The following is a 21524-nucleotide window of genomic DNA, read 5'->3' on the forward strand; positions in this document are numbered from 1 at the left end:
GAGTGAGGTTTATGTAAGAAAACCTTCAATTATCTCGGAAACTATATTCCCTATACTTAAAGTCATAATTTCGGAGTTATTGCTACATTTATTTAAAAAAAATTAAACAAATTATAAAAATCAATTGTTTCGGCTCGGGTAGACATTATTTTACGTTCTTTGGACCATTGGTAACAAAAAAGTTCTTTTGTAATTTTTCTCTAAAGTTAATGGTTTTCGAGTTGTAAACAATTTAAAACTGAAAAAAAATCGAATAATGACGATTTTCAAGGTTCAAAAACACAAATAAAAAATATTATTTTTGAAACTGTCCAGTACACAAATTCAAGTTCAAGATTTATTTTATCAGTTACCAATAAGTAATTGAAGCTTGTTTCATTCTAAAATATTGTTTTTTAGTTGTTAATGCAGCCCAGTTGCCCGTCCTCTCATATGCGCTTCACTAACAATTATTAAAAAGCAATGTTTTAGAATAAATCGGACCAAAAAAATTTTATAGCGAGCCATTAGAAGAAGGGCTTAGCTTGAATTTGGGTACTTAGCAGTTTCAAAAATAATATTTTTTATTTGTGTTTTTGAACCTTGAAAATCGTCATTATTCGATTTATTTCAGTTTTTAATTGTTTAGAGCTTGAAAACCATTAACTTTACAGAAAAATTACAAAAGACCTTTTTTGTCTACACGGGCTGAAAAAATTGATTTTTATAATTTGTTTAATTTTTTTTTTTAAACACATGTAGCAATAACTCCGAAACTATGGCATTTAGGTATAGGGAATATAACATGAAAAATAATCAGTATTTCTTAAGGACTTCAAAACGCAAAAGAAATAAGAAAGTTCATTAGATTTCCAGAAAAACGGAAGATCTGACAACAATGTAATTATCACTATAATATCGGCTGCATTAAAAAACCCCTACCCACCAAAACCTATAAAAATCGTGCAAGATGTTTCCGAGATAATCGAGGGTTTCTATATATAAAACTCACTCTGTATATTATTATAATTATTATAATAATATTATATTAATACGCATTAATTGGTTCAATACTTTAATGCAATCAATTTGAACTTTTTATGATAAAATTAGCGAATTAGTCAGTATTTTGAATGTATATTTTGAATCTAGATATAAAAAATACGACTATATTAGTTGCAATAAATTATCAAATTGATAATATACAGTGTGTCGCATTTAAGATGAAGGCACCCCTATATTTCGGCTATCAAAATATATACATATTTGAAATTTGGCACAGTCATACAGGTTGATGGTTCAAAAATTTTAAAATAGTCAACTGAAATTTAAATTTTAAACTCGGTCTACTGCGAATCCACAAACAGGGTGAATTTTCGATATGAGATTCGATTTTCTTCGCGTTAGAGATATCGAAAAAAGTTATTTGGAAAAGCTGTTCCAAAAATTATTATAAACCCACATAAAAAATTTTATGACAAAATTCACACGTTTAGTGTTTTTTTCAGTTGTTGTAGTAAGGATCCTAAATCCTAAAATTGGCTGTCCCGAGATGCATCTCGAGACAGCCAAAAACGGTTTTTTCAATTTTTTCGTTCTTTCCGCTCAGATATTAAAAATTCTGCCTATGCCATTCACAAGAACGACAAAAAATACACAAAAAAAATACTATTTAAAAGTTGGCCAAATCATATTTACATAACCTAAAATTTTTTTGAAAATTTCAAAAATTTTTCCTGGGTTCATTTTTTATTACAAAAATCTGAAAAAAAATCAAGCTGTTTTGTATTCAAAATATACATCTTCTTGAATTTTTTCAGATTTTTTTAGTCAAAATTGCGCTCACAAAAAAATAAAACCTAAAAATTCTTCTTTTCTCGATTCCAGAGGTTGTAGGGCATATGGGAAGCTAAAAATTTGCATGAGGGCATAATTTTATATCCTTTATCGAAAACATAAGTAGCGGAGCTGATCGGTGCGGGGGCATTTTTGACCATCTTATCCCGCTATAGCCTTTGGCACTAAACCATGGAATAAGTCAACGTTCTGTAAGGAGAATACTGAAAATGGAAAAATATCATCCGTATAAGATACAATTGGTTCAAGAATTGTCAGATGATGATTTTGACCGACGGCTAGAGTTTTGCGAACGAATGATGGACATTTGTAACAATGACGAACATTTTGCAAGTAATGTAGTGTTTTCCGATGAGGCAACTTTTTGCTTAAATGGAACCGTTAACCGCCATAACTGTAGGTATTGGTCGAATGAGAATCCTCGTTGGATTATTGAAGCACATACCCAACATCCACGAAAGTTAAATGTTTGGATGGGAATTGTTCAAAATAGACTAATATGCCCTTTTTTCATAGACGGAAATTTGAATGATGACAAGTATTTAAATTTACTAAATAACCAAATTATTCCTGCACTTCAACAGAATGGCCAGTTACCACAAAATTTTTGGTTTCAACAAGATGGAGCGCCTCCCCACTATGTTCGACGGGTTAGGGATTTTTTGGATATGAATTTTCCGAATCAATGGATTGGACGTAGAAGATTCCTAGAGTGGCCAGCTCGTTCTCCCGACCTTAACCCGTTAGATCTTTTTCTTTGGGGTTATCTAAAATCACGGGTTTACGTTAATAGACCAACATGCTTGCAGGATTTGAGACAGAGAATAATTGATGAATGTGATCTAATACGTGGAGAAATTCTGGAAAGAGTGACTCAAGAATTTATTTATAGGCTTGCACGTTGTCAAGAGGTGAATGGAGGGCATTTTCCACATTTGAAATGATTTTTTTTTTATTTTTATTATCATTGGCCTAACGTAAATAAATTAACCTATTTTTTAACTGTAAAGAGATTTATTTCTTGTTTTAATAGTTTTTTCTTCCAAACTTGGTATTTATGAATTACAAATAAAAAGTTCTTTTAAAATCTGCAAAAATATACAGGGTGTCCCATTTAAAGTAAATAAGTTAAGGGTATTTCCGGTGAAACCGGAAGTGAACTAGTAACAAAAAGTATAGCAACAGATGCGTTTTGCGTCATTGTACTTGCATGCAAAGTTTCAAAAATATTGTTCTTTTCGTTTCAAAGATATTTGCTTGGTTCCATTCTTTAGCCCAACTCTGTATAACTACATAATTATATAAAACACTCACACGACTCGTAGTGATGTAGATATGGCAGCGAAGCGTAGACGGTAACAAAGGCAAACGAAGAGAGACTACGTGTTTGGGAAAGAAAAATCCCAAGGAAGATTTTTGAGCCCGTGCTTGATGAAGCAACAGGATAAATTTTGATAAAAACTAACACAGAGCTCGAAGAACTATACCCAGACGCCAACATAAATAAAAGAAATAAAGTCCAGAAGATTCCAAGGGGCAGGTTACCTCAGAAGACATTTTGGCGAATGAACAGTAAGGCTGGTATGGGAAGAGCCCCAACTGGAACAAGACCACGTGGACGCCCTCGACTCTGGTGGAGAGATAATATAGTAGGATACCTGAAAGTTGCAACAGCATCAGCAAACGTCCGAACGATAGGTTGAAGAATGGTGTCCAAAGTACTACTGAGCTGTAAGGAAGCGATCTGGGAAAACGAAGACCGTTCTGCCTTCTTCTTCTTCATGTGCCTCAACCTTTAAGGACGTTGGCGATCATCATGGACTCGCGTCTAGAAATTATAAAATATTTTGGCTCCTTGGCTTTCACAAGGTCAAAGTTGTGACAGTTCTATGCGAATGTAAAATAAAATGCCGCGAAATTCAAATATGTTTAATAAGGTTATGTTTCAACTGTTGACATTATTTGAAATATTTATGTATTAATAAATATTATTTGTGTTGATTAAATTTGTATGTATTATTAATAAATAATATTTGTACTGAATTAATGTTACAAGACATTCATAATATAAATTGCTGTCAGAGTAATCTAGTAGATGTTCTTAAACTATATAAGGCCTGCAATAAATTATATGGAACATATATGCACGGAGTGTATGTTTACATTCTCAAAACATTCTAATTTAAGTAGTCACCTGAAAACGTTTCATCCTGGTACGTTGTTTTTGATTAATAACAATCCACTGGATATCTGTGCAATCTACAAACTTGATGACTTCCCGTTGTTATATCTACAATTTGATGATACCTAATTCTTGTAATTTTAGATAAACTCGACATAATTGCACCCAACAAAGCATTTAAGTCTATTGTACTTTGTAACAAATGTCCCAAAAGGTTCTCGAAATATTCCAATTTAAAAAGGCATGTCAGTAAGTTTCATCCAGGTGAGGACAAAACTAAAGCAAAACTTCTATTTAGTGCTTTTTGGCTATTATTGTATACAGGAATCAATAGCGAACATATTTTATTTTATTTCAGAAAATATCAACGAGCTGACTTCATCTAAGATTTGCCCATATCAATGCAGTGAATGCCAGAAAAAGTTTTCACATTTACAAAATCTTAGAAAACATCAAAAAATTCATGCAAAAGACGATATTGGAACAAAGCAACAAAACTTCAAGTGCAGCATGTGTAACTATGAAAATTCTATAAAATCCAATTTAATTCTTCATTTCGAAGAATATCATGTCATTAAAATAGAGCAACAAGATCTTCACTTTTCTAGTGAACTAGAATTTCAAACATGGAAAACTGGCATGGAAAAAAAAGAATTTTCTTCATATGTCACATACAGTCATCCATACACGACTGCAGAGGGCATTAAGAAACAGAGTTATATTTGCCATCGTTCAGGTTTTTATGTGAAAAAGGGTAAGAATATGCGATATTTAAAAACCAAAAGAAGCAGAAAAATTAATGGAATATGTCCTTCTCGATTGAAAGTTTGTATTTTACCAGAAAATGGCAATGTTAATATTAATTTTATACAAACTCACATTGGTCATGACAATGACTTGGGTCATTTGAATATTACTAAAAATGAAAAAATAGAAATAGCTAGTAAAATTGCTTCGAAAATTCCTCTTGTTTCCATATTAGATGAGATTAGAGATTATGTAACTAATAATAAGTTGGAAAGGATGCATATCTTAACAAGAAAAGATCTTCATAATATATCACAAACTTTTAATTTAAATTCTGATAGAATTCGCCATAAAAATGAAGTTATAAGTATTGAATCCTGGATTGAAGAAGCCAAGAATAGTGGAATAATTTTATATTACAAGCCACAAGGGGCTTTATGTAATGATTTTCCTTGTTTAAAAAATTGAGATTTTCTTTTAATTGTTATGCATTCTGGTCCACTGGAAGTGTTAGACAAATACTCAGAAGATGTAATTTGTATCGACGGAACACATGGACTTAATGCTCATGATTTTGAACTTACTACATTGTTAATATTGGATGATATGAGGGAGGGATTTCCTTGTTGTTTTATGATTGGAAATCGGTCTGATGAGGAAATAATGACTGTTTTTTTCATAAAGATAAAAGAAAATTTAGGAAGAGTAATCAAACCCATGGTTTTCATGTCAGACATGACCCAATATTACTACAATGCATGGCTCCAAATGATGACTCCAGCTAAATTCAGGTAGAAAACTATGCAATATATTCTTATTTTTAAACGCTTTTATTTGGTTCAATAGTTTCGTCAAATCTTTAGACGTTCATTTGACTGCCTTTTCTCCAATACAAATGAATGAAAATTTGCAGACATATGCATTTGAGGGAACAATACACAAATAGTCAATAAAAAAATTTTTATGTTTATTAATTTTTTAAATAAAAAAAAAACGATTTTAATGGAAAATGCTTAAATTCTCTTGTTTTTTACGATGTAAAAACTTGAAACTTTTACGGATTGTAGCTAATGATATGAACCATACATAATTTCACTTTTTGCGTTAATTGTTTACGTTATGATTCATAAATAAACATTAAAGTTTCAAATTTTTTGCCCATTCCGACTACTTTTCATGTTAGTAGATACATCATATGTTTTATACATATTTTAATAAACATGACGATATATTTTAATGTTTGAAAAGTGTAAGACTAAAAAGTAAAAAATAAAAAAATATGAAAAAAAAAAAAATTTTAAGAAACGCTTTTCTTTAGTTACGAGTGACTAAAATTAAAAATATTATAAAAGAAATCAACTAAAAAGCAAAAAATAAAAAAAAGGTTGAAAAAATCAAAGCGTGGGGCGAAAACCATTTATTCGATGAAGACGCGCCACGCTATTCTTTTGACGAATGTGTTAGATTTTTTCAATTTTTTTTTATTTTTTGCTTTTTGGTTGATTTTTTTATAATATTTTTAATTTTAGTCACTCGTAACTAAAGAAAAGCGTTTCTTAAAATTTTTTAAAGTTATACTTCTTTAGGCGCGATTGAGATTGGGGGTGAATTTATATTGATCTGCGCGCATGCGCACACCGACAGTTTGGTATTAGTCTTTATACGGGCTCTGATTGGGTGTTGAAATGATCTGTCAATAATTGTTCAATATGGAGGTTATCGGTAAACAAAAATGTTGTATAATATATTAGTTTTTATTGTTGTGAGGACAGAAATAAAATCAAATTTATAATTATAGTGACTTTTTAAATACATAGTTTTGAAAAGCCACAGGTACGTAATTCTAAATGTTTCAGTTGTATTCCAATAAAAAATTATCTTCATACCTATTTGGAAAATGTAAAAAAAATAATGTACTTACCTAGTACTTGCTATGCTATACCCCTAGTAGGCAATGCTTTAATTTACATAATCTGATTACGAACAAACTTTCTACAAATTTTCATCTAATGTATCGTTTTCTTACTCTATATATTGTTGTATTTTAATTCGACAAAAATCAAACTAATAAAAATTCATATAAACAAAATGTGAAAAAGTTGTTCAGTTTGTGTATATTCCCACATGACGTATACGCGAAGATGGTGCAGTTTGAAATCGCTGCGACTCTCGTACGGCGGGATACACGGGAAGTAGGTTCAAGCCCAATGCAAGTTATATCATTTTTTAATTTTTTTTATAGATTTTATGATTGTAAGTATATTATTATATGATTTTTTTCAGAAAATACGTATTTAATTAAAATTTTTGGCAACAATTATTGTTCAGAAATCATTTGTGGCATTTTTCAATGTGTTTGTGTGTGTTTTATTTTTTTATTTTTTTTTTTATTTTTGGTATTGTTTTAATAAAAAATTTTGGAAAGAAGTAGCGAAACTGTTTAAAGTATATTGATTTCGTTGAAATCACATAATAGAAGTATAACTTCTTACGTGCGTACAAAGTACACACATTCTTTTTTTTTCATATTTTTTTATTAAATCTATATTATTATTATTATGGGTAGGTATTAAATTTTAGGCTATTTTGTTCCTGGCACGTAGATAAAGCGTGGCGGAAAAATCTAAATAAAATTGATGGCCAAGAGCAAAATGTAACTTAAATATTTAATTTTTTTGCCCACTCATCATATCATTCGCCTTTTAGGTTATCGTATACAAACAGCTACGTACCTTATTACAAGAGACTGATGTTACTTCATTTAGGGATATGATACAAAATTTTCAAATTTCTCTTCTATCTTCTGGTAATACACAAGAATTTGGTCAATATTTTCAAAAATGTTATCTGCACAATATGGAATCCTGGGCGTACTGTTATCGCTTGCATGCAGGAATAAATACAAATATGAGCATAGAACGAATGCATCAAACGATTAAATATTTGTATTTAAATGGAAGACAAGTAGGAAGGCTGGATAAAACTATCAGTATCTTGATTAAATTAATTAAAGACAAATTGTTTCAACGGCTTATTACGTTGAATAAAGGTAAAATATCCAGCAAATTACGAGAGTTACGGAAAAGGCACAAAACAAGTCTTAATTTAGATATGGACACCATTGTCATGTCTGAAATGGGCTGGGAGATACCATCATGTTCAATCAATGATATCTATTTAGCTCATAAAAACAAACCCAGTTGTGACTGTCGATTAGTCTGTGATTTGTGCCAATCCTGTCTACATTCATATTCCTGTACATGCTTGGATAACAGTATAAGATGGAATATGTGCAAACACATACATCTTGTGTGTCAATTTATGAAAGGCCATCAAATTCAAGATACTAATGCAGATGAAGAACATATAATAAATACAGATGAGGTAAAAATTAAACAAGCTACAGAGCAAGCTAAATTTGTGGAATTTGTGAGTAAGTCTTGTAATATCAATCAAGAAAAAACGTCCGAACAACTGGAAGTTGAAAACAGAAATTGATAGAAATACAAACCCAAATAATTCAAAATATAACAACTTTTGAACAACTTGAGGCATTTAAAAGTATTACAGCACCCTTGGTGCCTACATTAAGGACATTGGCAGAACATTCCGGAAATAAACTTAATATTATAGAACTATCTCATGGCACACAAAACATTCCACACAATAAAAAAATAGTTGCTCAAAAACGTTTATTTTCCACCAAGAAAAAACTACAAAGTCAAAAAAAAGCTGTTATCAAAACCTGACGCTTAAGAAACAAATTTGATAGCAAATCAATTAATGCTACAAGTAAATAATGTGCTCTTTAATTAGAATAAAATCTTTATTTGTATAGATTATTAATTTGATTGATTTTCTCACCTATTCTAATTCATTTTTTTCAATTCATATTGAAAATATTGTAGGTATTAATACTTTAAAAACATTTACTAACGTACCTACTCTGAAAGCAATTTATGATATTATGTCTGTCTTGTAACATTAATTCGTAATTTCATCAGCACCAATAATATTTATTAATACATAATATAATAATTTCAAATTCAAATAATAAAACATAACCTTATAATATTGTTTGCATTTTTATTTGACATTTGAATCGTATGACCTTGAGAAAGCCAAGGAGCAAAAATATTTTTAATTTCTAGACGCGAGTATCATCATGGCTCATTTTACCTTTCAGCCCACAAACCATACATACTCATAGACGTTTCACGTAAATTGTCAAGGTCAAGACAGCAAATTAGTTACCATTCCAATCCAGAGATGTCGCTGTCAGTCAATTCTCTTGTCATATTTAACAACTGACAGTTGACAATTAAATTAATTCGTTATTTACTTTTTCTTTTACAGTTTGTGGCATGTTTGTAGCTTAATTGTTTTATTATAGTGGTGTTACGTTTTTAATTAGATTTAACCTCAATTTTAATCAATTGTATTAACCTCCTCTCCGTTTTTATGAGTAGAATTTTTAGTTTACATTGATCATCCCGTGTTGTGTTTCTCCACATTAAAAAAAACAATATAATAGATCCTGAAACAGTTTATTCCAATAGACAAGTGTGTCATCAACATTTCGGGCCTATATATTTTTGGAAGTTTGTAAAAGATTATAAAGGTATTTATCTAAACAATCATCCTACAAGATTCTTTCAAAAATTTTCATTCAACTCAATATTACACATCAGTGCTTTCACGTGACACATGGCAGTAGTGTTTAGCATTTTAAAAACAAATTGGAATATTTGAAGTTTTCAGTAAATCATTGAATAAAACATTGAATTATCTTTCTGTTGTTTTAATTTCCTGCGAAATTTCATCAAAAATCCCGCAAAATTTATAATTTGAAATTCCCATGTAACTAAAATTTGTCAATTTAGTTCCCATTCCAATCAAGAGATGGCGTTAATTCGATCCGAAAGATTAACATGGCCGTGAAACGTCTTCAGCCACTGATTATTATTGCCCATCATACCATTACTGTACCACCTCTGTATGTATAAAATATCTTTAGACTTTTCCGATATGTGTATCTAGCGATTGTTATTAAATTAGGCGTTGTAGAATTACAGATAATAGAGGATTGGGTATAGGATTGCCTAGAAGATATAGTTTTAATGCATTTATTATGAAAACTACTCTAATATTTTGAAATAATTATATTGCCTATTGAACCTGTTTTCAAAACCTAACGTAACTGGAGGGTGATAATATTTACCTTGTGTATATAAAATGGCCAAGAGTGATTATAATAAATGAATCTTATTCCTTTTGGACACTCATTAGTCGAGAGGTCACTGTTTTTTTATCAAAAATGATAAATAGTAGATTAATTATTATATTAGTAGTATATAAATAAAGATATACTAACTTTTTCTTTTGCTTCGTGAATAAATGAGCCATTTGTTTTCGCATAACCCAAAAAGCCATTAAGTTTTTTATCTGTTTCTTCAACACGTTCTTTTAAAAGTTCTGCATCTTCTGAAAGAAGTGTTGTATTTCTCATCAACTGACCAGCCTCTTGCCTGATGCCTTCGGCGACACTAGATGCATTTGTAGCCAAAGTGTCGGCTTGCGAAGCCTTTTCCAGTGCGGAGTTTGCATTATCGGTTGCTTCTTGTAGGGACTGTCTAGCTTCATTGGTTTTATTCAATGTGTCCCTAATAATAACTTCAATGTCCTTGATGGTCTGAAGTGCTTCATCTGCTTCTTGTTTGCTTTTTTGAGTTTCAGAGGTGAAATCTAGAAATATAACAAGTATTACATTTTTTTGCTTAAAACTACAAGAAAACAACAGAAAGTCATTGTGTCAAGATCTTTTAGTTATTTATAGACTCATCGACGTAACTCATAGGATGCAGAAAAGAAAGTTTTAGATAACAATGATACCAGCAATGTAAATATCCTAGCCTATATACCATTACGAGTAACAATAAAAGAAGTAGAAGAAGTATGTAAATCTTTAGAGAACAACAAAGCACCAAAACCAGGGAATTACATGACAATCTAGCCAAATTCTTTCAAAGATACATCAACGGAGAGGACATTCCAGAAGAATGGAAGACATCATTTATTTTCAGCGTACATAAAAAAGGGAGACGGGATGAATGTGACAACTACAGACGCATAACTGTAATGATACTGAATAAAACTGTTTAAAAGTAGAATAGAAAAATCTGAAGAACTAGCAGAATTAGAGGCAGCGAGATCAACGGTTGACGTTGATGTGCGTTGACAGAAGGTGCGTTTTTTTTACGTGGGCTTGAGAAAAGCGTATGATAGCATCCCTCAAAACAAACTATACGAAACATTAGATAAAACCAACAAAAACGCAAATTTAATAACAGCGACGAAACAATTGTGTACGAAAGCTACACCAAGACTGAAAGTTGGAAGTGGTCTATCGAGAGAATGCCAAATTAGCAAAGGCATTAAACAGGGGTGCCATCTCTCGCCGATTTAAGATCTACCTTAAACAAACTCTAAAACTTTAAATGCAGAAACATGGGAGTATCGATCAACAACAATACAATATACACATTGTCATTTGCGGACGACCAACTTATACTAGCGCGAAGAATAAGATGATATTGAATATATGATAAGGAAATTAATTGAGGAGTACAAAAAAGGCGTATGGAAATAAACACAAAGTAGACCGAATGTATATGTATCAGTGGGACACGGCAGGACCTTAAATTGAGCAATGGAAAAATTATTAAACATAGAGGAAAAAAGCAACAAGGAAAGAAGAGGAATTATCTTTCTTACTAGCATCCTGTGGGACCAGTCAATATCAAACAATAACAACCATAATATGATATATAATATAATTGTTAAGAGTATAATCACTTACAGCAGTAAAGTAGGGCAAATAAATGAAAGATACAAGAGAAGACTTGAAGCAATAGAGATCAGCAGGAAAATCAAAATTATAGTTAGAGAGGGTAGCCAACAACAGAATAAGAGAAATAATGGAGGTGAAACAAACAATCGTAGATGATATTGGTACCAAACAAGTTAAACAGTACTTTCATGATCAAAGAATGTCCGAAGAACGACTCCCGAAACAAATCTTAATGTGGATCCCTCGTCAGGAAAACATCAAGAAATGAGAGAAAGAGAATTAAATGAAAACCGAAATAAATGGCGACTAGGTATTGGAAGACGTAGGAGAACATTCTAAAACCGATATATAAAGCTATTTTTTTAATATACCGGTTATTTACAGCGTTCTTCGCCTTCCGGTTCAGTTTTCAGCTTCGTCGGTCGTTCAATTCGTCAGGGTGGGTGAAGATTTCTTTTCGACATTGCCTTCTGAATACCGCCTAACTAATAACTTTTTTCCTATACCTTATAGGCGAGCGGCTCACCCCTAATTTGGGGCTTAGAAATCGAAAAAGCGACCATGATAGGTGAATAGCAAATTTTGGTCATTCTTTATGTTTTGGAGGTCGCTGAATTCGAATATGAAGTTTTGTTTTCTAGAATTGGTGGAACATGTTCGAAAATCAAATTTTATGCAAAAATGCGAAAAATCAATTTAATTTTGATGATTTTTCATATTTACCTCGTTGTATCTTTAGTGGCTGTAAATATTTCCTTTTGGCAATTTTACTATATCATCTTTCGAGTATTTAGATCACAACGAGGTTTGTCCAAAATGTTTAAACAAATTAAAAGAGGGGTTGTTAATTTTTAAACATTTTGTCGTCAGATTTCGTTAGTTTCATGTTTACTTAAAAAAGTTGAGTGACAAACTTTTTAGCTTATAATTTTAACCAACACAGCAATAATATAATTCATGGAGAAGTTTTCTGGAAAATATTAAGTCAAAATATGCAATAACAAAAAGTTATGTAACTTTATAGACGAGTGGCACTCTTCCAAAAAAAAAACGCTTAATTCTGGAGATACTGACCACGTTGTGGTAAATGGCTAATTTTGATCTTACTTTATGTTTTTGGTGGTGCTGAAAACGAAAATTATGTGTATTTTGAATTTTAGAAGGAGAAACATTGTCAAAATCGCAATTTTACTCTAAAAATATAAAAAAAATTAAACCACGTTTTTCTTAAAATTTAAATTTAGTAAAAAGTTGAATTATCTTTTCTATAAAATATTTTATTCTTTGTACCCTATATTTAACATAAACTTGATAAAATGCTAAATTTCAAATTTTGTCACTCAACTTTTGCGATTAAACTTAGAAATTCAGGAATCTGCACCTTTCAATTTAAAGAATTCTTAACTTTTATTATAATGCGACAAAAGATAGAAACTGGGACCATTTTCTTCAGAAAGGTAAAGAATATATTACTATAAAAATATCAGAAAAAAATATTAAAATGGAACATAGTTATTATAAACACAATATATGTGATTTCATTTTTTTTTTTTCATTTTTAGGGTAAAATTGCGATTTTGACAATGTTTCCCCGCGTAAAATTCAAAATAAACCTAATTTTCGTTTTCAGCACCATCAAAAACATAAAGTATGACCAAAATTAGCCATTCACCACACCGTGGTCATGACACCACACAGCATCTCGAGAAATAAGCATTTTTTGTGGTGTGCTGCTCGTCTATAAAGTCACATAACTTTTTTTCTATTGCATATTTTTAAATTTTAACTTAAAATTTTTCAGAAAGCTTTTTCATAAATTATGTTTTATTGCTGTTTTGGTTAAAATTATATGATAAAAATTTTGTCACTTAACTTTTTTAACTAAACATGAAACTAACGAAATCTGATGACAAAATGTTTAAAAATTAACAACTCCTCTTTTAATTTGTGTAAACATTTTCTGTAAAGCTCGTTGTTGTCTAAATACTTCAATGATGATACAGTAAAATTTTCAAGACGAAATATTTAGAGCTACCAAAGATACAGTGAGGTAAAATTGAAAAATCATAAAAATTGATTTCTTGCATTTCTGCAAAAAATTTGATTTTTGAACATGTTCCACCAATTCTAGATAAAAATAAACTCCATACTGAGATTCAGCGACCTCGAAAACATAAAGAACCACCAAAATTGGTCATTCACCTTAAAGTTGATTTTCGTGGTCGGTATAACGTAATTTTAGGGGTTGCTGCCGCTCGCCTACTACGGCAAACGAGTAATTATTGGACTTCCTCGCACTAATACTCCACCCTGTATATATATTAATTTAAAAATACTTTTTCAAATTGAATTAAATTGAAAAAACTATACGGATAACTTATATAAACATACCTTTTAAATCGTTGTAAATACTCTCGGTGTCATTTAACATCTTCTTCCATCTATCAATAGAATTATCGGTTTTCTCCTTAGTAGCATGGATGTCATTAAGTAGTTCATCAGTGTCAAACTGCTGTTCATAAGCTGTATCTAACAGTGACTTTCCGACCGAATTTTTCTCGTCTACCTTTCTTCTAAGATCCTCACTATCTGTGAATAGTGCATCAGCATCATTTGTTAATTTAAATGCTTGATCACGAAGACTTTCAGATTTTGATTTTAATTCGGGAATATCAATTTTAGGTACTTCCAAATTTTTTACTTCATTGAGTAAAGTTAGAGCGTTATTCTTTGCAGTAACTGATTTATTAGCTACTTCTGCCGTCCACTCTTTCGTTCGGTTTAGTTTATTTTCGATATCTACAATTTCGTGCTTTAACTTCCTGGCTTTATCACCAACATCCGATTGATCGATTGTTGCGTTTTTAGCTATTATATAAGCTTCGATAGATTTATTCTTGGCAGTTGATGCAGTGTCAGCTATTTGATTTGCTTTGTCGTCTAGCTTATCAGCCAGTTCACGTGCATCTTGAGCAATTTGGGTCATTTTTTCAGATTGTTGACCGGCCCTCTTTGAGCTTTCTATTGCATGATCTAAAGCCTCTTTAGCTTGGGTATCAAAGGCCATTTTTGTTTCAGATAGCCTCGTCTCAGCTTCTGCGAGGTTTAGTTCAATATGATCAATATTTAATGAAGTTATGCTGCTCCTATCTTGAATAAGAAACATGTTTTCATCTATTTCAGACAAAGTACGATCAATTTCCTTTTCCCTTTGTCTTATATCATGCACTTGTTGGATTGCACTGTGATCACCAGTGACATTTTTTACTTTATTGTAGAAATCACTAATATTTGCTCGAATTTTATCTAATTCTTTTGGAAACTCATCATCGGCGATTACTGTGGGTCTTCTTTCAATTTCATCAAGTATGTCACTCAACCTATCCAACTTGGTTTCATGGTTTCTGTAGGCTTCTTGGACTAGAGTGTAACAATCTGGACAATCGACACAACCTTTTTTCCTGTCATATTTATTTTCTTTACATCTATCGCAACGTCTACCCTCAACATTATCGAGACATTGACATTGACCGGATGGATCACACTGAAGGTCTTTCGAACCAATTGAGTCACATTCGCAATCTTTACAACCATCAACAGAAAAACCATATTTTCTTGCTTCACAGTGATCACATCTCGACCTAAAAAAGTTAATATTTATAACCAAAATAGACCATAACAAAAAAAAGTAAATTTTAATCCGCTTTGTAGTACTAAATATAAATTGAGATAAGCCAAACAAAATTGAAAATGCCAATCATTCATCAGAAGTATTAAAATTGCAATAATTAAAATTTGAATAGTTCTTATTCCTAACTTGATTAGGTATGTTTATTATTATAATTATCAAATATTTTTAATTATTAGCTAAGTTCCAGGCAGCCAAGCAGCGTAAGAGTGCATATAAAATATCGAAATTATTTGTACTGCCCGACTGAGGAAAGAAACGTCTCAGAAAATTATGTGTTTAGATTTCAGGTGATTCTTCTTCTTCTTTCTTGAAACTCCTTATGCCCCTCAGGGGCGTCGGAGGTTTTATTCATCCTCTGTCCCTATCTTCCATTTCTTGTGGTCCTTTGATAACTCTTTCATTTGTTGATGTGTTCTTCCTTTTTCCTGTCCAATTTCTATAATCTGATCGATCCATCTTTTCCGTGGCCTCCCTTTCCTTCTTTTACCACATCTTTTTGATTCCATCACCTGCTTTGGTAGTCTTCCCTGATCCATTCTGTTAATGTGTCCATAGCATTTTAATTTTCTTTTTTGGATCTTGGTTATTATCGATTCCTGTTTCAGTCTTTGTCTAATATCTTTATTTCTTATTCTGTACAATTTCGTTTTTTCTGCTATTTTTCTCAGCTGCTTCATCTCCGCTGCGTTTATTGTACTGTCTATTTTTGCATTGTTTACCTATGTCTCACTTGCATACATTAAAGTTGGTACAGATATTGCATTGTATACCTTCAGTTTTATTTCTTTATCTATTTCTTCCTTTCCAAATATTGTTTTATTTAGTGCATAGTATGTAAATCTTATTTGCTTTTTTCGTCCTGTACGAGATTTCTTGTCAGGCCGTGGAGTTGGAGTATCTACATTGTAAAAATGTCGTGTACCCCATCCTCCATGCTATGGCATGCTGGACGAGCCATACAGTCTGTAGTCAACACCCCGAAGTATGAGCGGGAACTCAAAATGTATTAATACTCATACGACATGAAAACCGTCCTTCGTACTGCCCTCGTCATGCGCATTATAAAAAATGCGTTCCAAGCGAACATGAACGATGATTGGTATCGTACACCGTGTTGTTCCAAGCGATCCATGTACCGCTTCGAAATCGGTAACTGCCTTCAAGCAGAAACTATTTGTACTGACTTGCGCAGTTAGAATTGTTTTCATTTTTACTGGTCACTGCTATGAGATCAGCTGATGATTCAATAATAGAATAATCCACAATTTACGCTATTAGTACCTGTGTAACCTGTGTATTATAATAACCAAGTATCAAGCCTTTGATACATGCCTTCAAGCAGAAACTATTTGTACTGACTTGCGCAGTTAGAATTGTTTTCATTTTTACTGGTCACTGCTATGAGATCAGCTGATGATTCAATAATAGAATAATCCACAATTTACGCTATTAGTACCTGTGAATCTTGATTTCCGTTTAAATAATTATTAATTCTTTTTTTTCAAATTAATCTTATAAAAATGGATAATTTATTATTTTTTTTTTCATAGAAGACAAAGATTTAATGTAAAGTTATGTTTAATGAACATGTTAGAAATATTAATTTCTAACCATCTAGATCTAGCAAACTACTAGTGGTACAGTGGTACTCGTACTGAAAATGGCTCAGGCGCAACTCGAACTTGAAATGGTACAGCAATACGTTCCAAGAGGGTTACGTACCGGTAATCGGTTCGAGATCGAAAGAAAACCGTTCAAGGGCGATTCTGCGCATTAAAACAGTCCAATCGATTTCGTGGCGGTTCAAGGGATCGTACAAATGTGTCGTCTTGGAACGAACCTTAAATTTCCTTCTACTACACCCTCTACTAACCGAACGATTACCGGTATAAGTAATCCCCCATTTGTTGGTCAACAGCTACGGGTGGAAGAACCGACACTTGGTAGAGCACTTCCTTGACCTGGAGCTGGGAAATTGACTCCGAAGACGGATGAGCTAAATTAGCCAACGGCATTGAGATGTGGAAAGCCACGGGATGACTACCACATTAAAGATCCATAAGGATATCCCCAGGACACCACAATGGCTGAAAACCCAAAACAAACGGCTCTCGGTCCCGGGCAACCCTTAAGTGGGGAGAGGGTGCTAAGAATCCCCCGGTCAGCCAATAATGTCCCAAAAGTGAAAAAGATCGGTACATGGAACATTCGAAGCATGTATCAAGCAGGCAAGGCAGCAAATATTATTCAAGAAATGGCTCGCCTAAACATAGATATTTTAGGATGCAGTGAAGTTCGATGGCCAAATTCTGGCATAAAAATTATAGGTGAACACCATATCTATTATTCGGGAGATGACACAAGAAACAGAAATGGCGTAGCGATGATAGTAAAAAGGGAAATAGCCAAAGCAGTAATAGGATTTACGCCCATATCAGACAGAGTTATGCTATTGAAGATTAATTTAAGTCCCTCTAATATAAATATCATTCAGGTCTACGCACCGACATCCGAATCAACTGAAGAAGAAATAGAAAATTTCTACCAGACTCTAGAAAACTCTCTAAAGCTGACAAAAAAACATGAGCTAACTATCATCATGGGCGATTTCAACGCCAAAATAGGACGAGGTACGGTCAAGAATGTTGTGGGGTCATATGGTCTTGGCACAAGAAACGAAAGAGGAGAAAGGCTGATACAATTCTGCCAAGAGACGGATATGGTTGTAATGAACACATTTTTTAAATTACATCCAAGAAGGCTTTATACATGGAAAGCACCCGGTGATACCCCAGGGAAAATCATAAGAAACCAAATTGATTTTATCAACATAAGCAAAAGGTTTAGAAATTCTGTCACCTCAACAAAAACATATCCAGGCGCCGATGTCTTCTCAGATCATAGTCTGTTAGTTGCAAATATCAACATACGACTAAAAATAGTTCATAAGAAAATAAGACCCAAGATAGATATAAAACTACTGAAAGAAAATAACATCCAGGAAAAAGTAAAAACAGACATTAATAAAAATTTTGCGAAAATAGTTGAAGACGCTTCTAGTGGCATAGAAGAACAATGAAACGAAATGAAGACATCTATTAACACACTTTCGCATGAATATCTTAAATCAAAAAGAGAAAAGAAGCAAGAATGGATGACAGATAAAATATTGCAGATGATGGAATAGCGAAGGAAATTAAAAGGTAGAAATGACAATGAATACAAAAAGTTGCTTAAGGGTATACTAAGGGAAATAAAAGGGGCAAAAGAAGCATGGTTGATGGAGAAATGTACAGAAATTGAAACACTACAACGCAAACATGACGATTTCCATATGCACAAAAAGATTAAAGAAGTGCAGAACATCAGAAGACAACGCAATAGAGGCATAGTCGTAGACGTAGAAGGTCAGATTTTGATTACAATTGAAGATAAATTAAGAAGATGGAAAGAATATATGCAAGGATTATTCGAAGATGCTGCACGAAGTCCGTATGAAATAGACAATCCCTACGGCCGCGGCCCAGAAATAACAAACGAAGAAGTAACTATGGCCATTAAGCGGATCAAAGATGGGAAATCACCAGGACCTGATGAGGTGCATGGTGAAATTTTAAAGCTATTAGAGGCACACCAAATTACAGCTCTTACGAAGTTATTCAACAACATATACGAGACTGGTTACTTACCAAAAGACTGGCTACTATCAATATTCATTCCACTTCCCAAAAAAGCCAACGCTAGAAAATGTGAAGAACATAGGTTAATTAGTTTGATGAGCCATGTACTTAAAGTACTCCTTACTATCATTCACTCGCGCATATACACCAAATTAGAAGAACAGCTGAGTGAAGTTCAATTTGGATTCAGAGCAGGACTGGGAACGAGGGAAGCACTTTTCAGCTTGCAAGTTCTAATACAGAGAGCCAGGGATGTCAACTGCGATGTGTATGCATGTTTCATAGATTTCCAGAAGGCATTTGATAAAGTCCCACATGGAAAACTAATCGATATCCTAAAAACATCAGGACTCGATGGTAAGGATATAAGACTCGTCTCAAACTTATATCTCCAACCAAAAGCAACATTTCGATTCGAAAATGAACTGTCCGAAATCTTCACAGTCGAAAAAGGAGTCAGACAGGGTTGCATACTGTCACCAGCATTATTTAACATATACTCTGAAAACATCTTTAGAGAGGCCTTGGACGAATCAGAAGATGGTATTGCAATAAATGGACAACTTATAAATAATATTAGATACTTAGATAATAATATTAGGTATGCAGACGATACAGTATTGGCAGATAGTGCGGAGGGGCTCCAAAGGATTATGGATAAAATTAAACTGTAAGAAGACAAAAATAATGATCATTAGTAAAAACACCAACATAAACGCCCAAATTACAGTAAACAATACACCCCTAGAGAGAGTACAGAAAATATGCTATCTGGGTTGCAACATTAATTAATGGATACTTGGGATCATAGCTACGAAATAAACACTGGTATTGAAAAAGCCAGAAGCTCTTTTAACAGTCTTAGGAAGATTCTGTGCATTTTGTCTTTAAGTATCAATATACGCATAAGAATTCTTAGATGTTCTTTAGTGTCCTCCTATATGGAGTTGAAAGCTGGAGCCTGACAGAAGATGCCATAAAACGGTTAGAGGCGTTTGAAATGTGGTGCTACATGATGTGGTCTCATATATACACCACACAACTAATATAACTATTCTCCAGAGGCTAAGAAAAGACAAAGCAATAATTAACACCGTAAAGAACAGAAAATTGGCTTACTTAGGCCACATTATGCGTAATGAAAAATACCTACTGCTACAGTTGATTCTACAAGGCAAGATTGAGGACAGGAGCGGCCCTAGACGTAGACGTATATCCTGGCTAGCCAATTTAGGAAGTGGACTGGTCTAACGTCAACTGATCTATTTCGAGCTGCCGTAAATAGAATAAGATGGGTCAATGTGGCCGCCAGCATCTCCAGAAGATAGGCACTTTTAGAAGAAGACGAGATTTCTTGATCTAGCTTTCCATCCTCTGATATTATTACTTCGAGGTGTGGGACGTTTAAATTGTTATGGGATGTTAAACGTCGAGAATGTTTCTATTATTTCGTTTTTGCACCTAAATATCGTTTGGTTTATTTCTTCCCTTTTTTTTTACTATCATGGTCTTCGTTTTCTTTACATTTACCTCCATTTTCAAATTTTCTATTTATTCCACCCAGATATCGATTAATTTTTGCATTTTCTCTTTATCGTCTGCTATTATTACTAGGTCATCTGCATATTATCATAATCCCTCCATTCTCACTGGTACTAAATTCCTATACCCTATTGTTGACTGTAATTGCCTTGAACTTGTTGTTTATTGTTATTTCCAAAACCTTCGTTCAATTCTTCACCGAATTCCTTCCAGCTCTTCTTCTTCGCATCTTTTACTAGTTCTTTCACTATATTTCTCTGTAATCTGTATTCGTGTCTATCTTGCTCTTCATTTGTGTTTATGTATCGCTTCCACATTCCTTTCTTCTTTTTTACTGCTTGCTTTATTTCCTTATTCCACCATCTAGTTCTTTTATTATTTTTCCCATTCTTTCTTATTCCACATACTTGTTTTGCAGTGTTCCATAACGTGTCTCTCAATTTTTTCCATCTCTCTTCCATATTCCATATTTCCTCATTGTTTTCATGCTGTTCCAGTATTTTATCTGTCTCTCTTTGGTATAACTTCCTCATTTCCATATTTTTCATCTTATGTATTGCTATTCTTGTATATTGAGGACTCTCTATTATTTCCATTAGTTTCATGTTTATCTCTACTGTCACTAGTCTGTGTTGGGTACCGAGTTCGGCTTCGTTCTCTGTTTTTAAATTTTGTATCGTTAGTTCTGCGTCACGAGGATATACTATGTAGTCAATTATGCTTTTCGCATTTCTTTCTTCTGCTACGTATGTATATTTTTCAGGTCATTGATTTGGCAGAAACTTATCATTCTTCTACCATTTCTATTTATCGTCTCTTCTCCATACCTTCCCAAGCAGCCTAATGCCATATTTTCATGATTTCCTATTCTTGCATTCCAGGCTCCAAGTAAAATGACGTTTTTGCTTTCCTCTTGTATCTCATCAATAAGTTTCTGTATCTCATCATAGAATAGTTTCGTTTTTCATGCTCTTTTCCTTCTACCGGTGCACATAC

The 21524-nt window shown here is 32.8% G+C and overlaps 1 protein-coding gene across 1 annotated transcript in view; it reads right to left on the reverse strand.

Annotated features, from left to right (window-relative positions):
• LOC126890352 (laminin subunit gamma-1-like) overlaps nucleotides 1-21524 on the reverse strand; it is a 255953-nt gene that overhangs the window by 6836 nt on the left and 227593 nt on the right. Inside the window, exons 12-13 of the mRNA XM_050659222.1 lie at nucleotides 14007-15256; nucleotides 10140-10510 (exon numbers count right to left, since the gene is read on the reverse strand). Coding sequence (XP_050515179.1) covers nucleotides 10140-10510; nucleotides 14007-15256 — 1621 coding nt within the window. The remainder of the gene's footprint in view (nucleotides 1-10139; nucleotides 10511-14006; nucleotides 15257-21524) is intronic.

This window comes from Diabrotica virgifera, chromosome 8 (assembly GCF_917563875.1).
Source record: "Diabrotica virgifera virgifera chromosome 8, PGI_DIABVI_V3a".
Lineage (NCBI taxonomy): Eukaryota > Metazoa > Arthropoda > Insecta > Coleoptera > Chrysomelidae > Diabrotica > Diabrotica virgifera.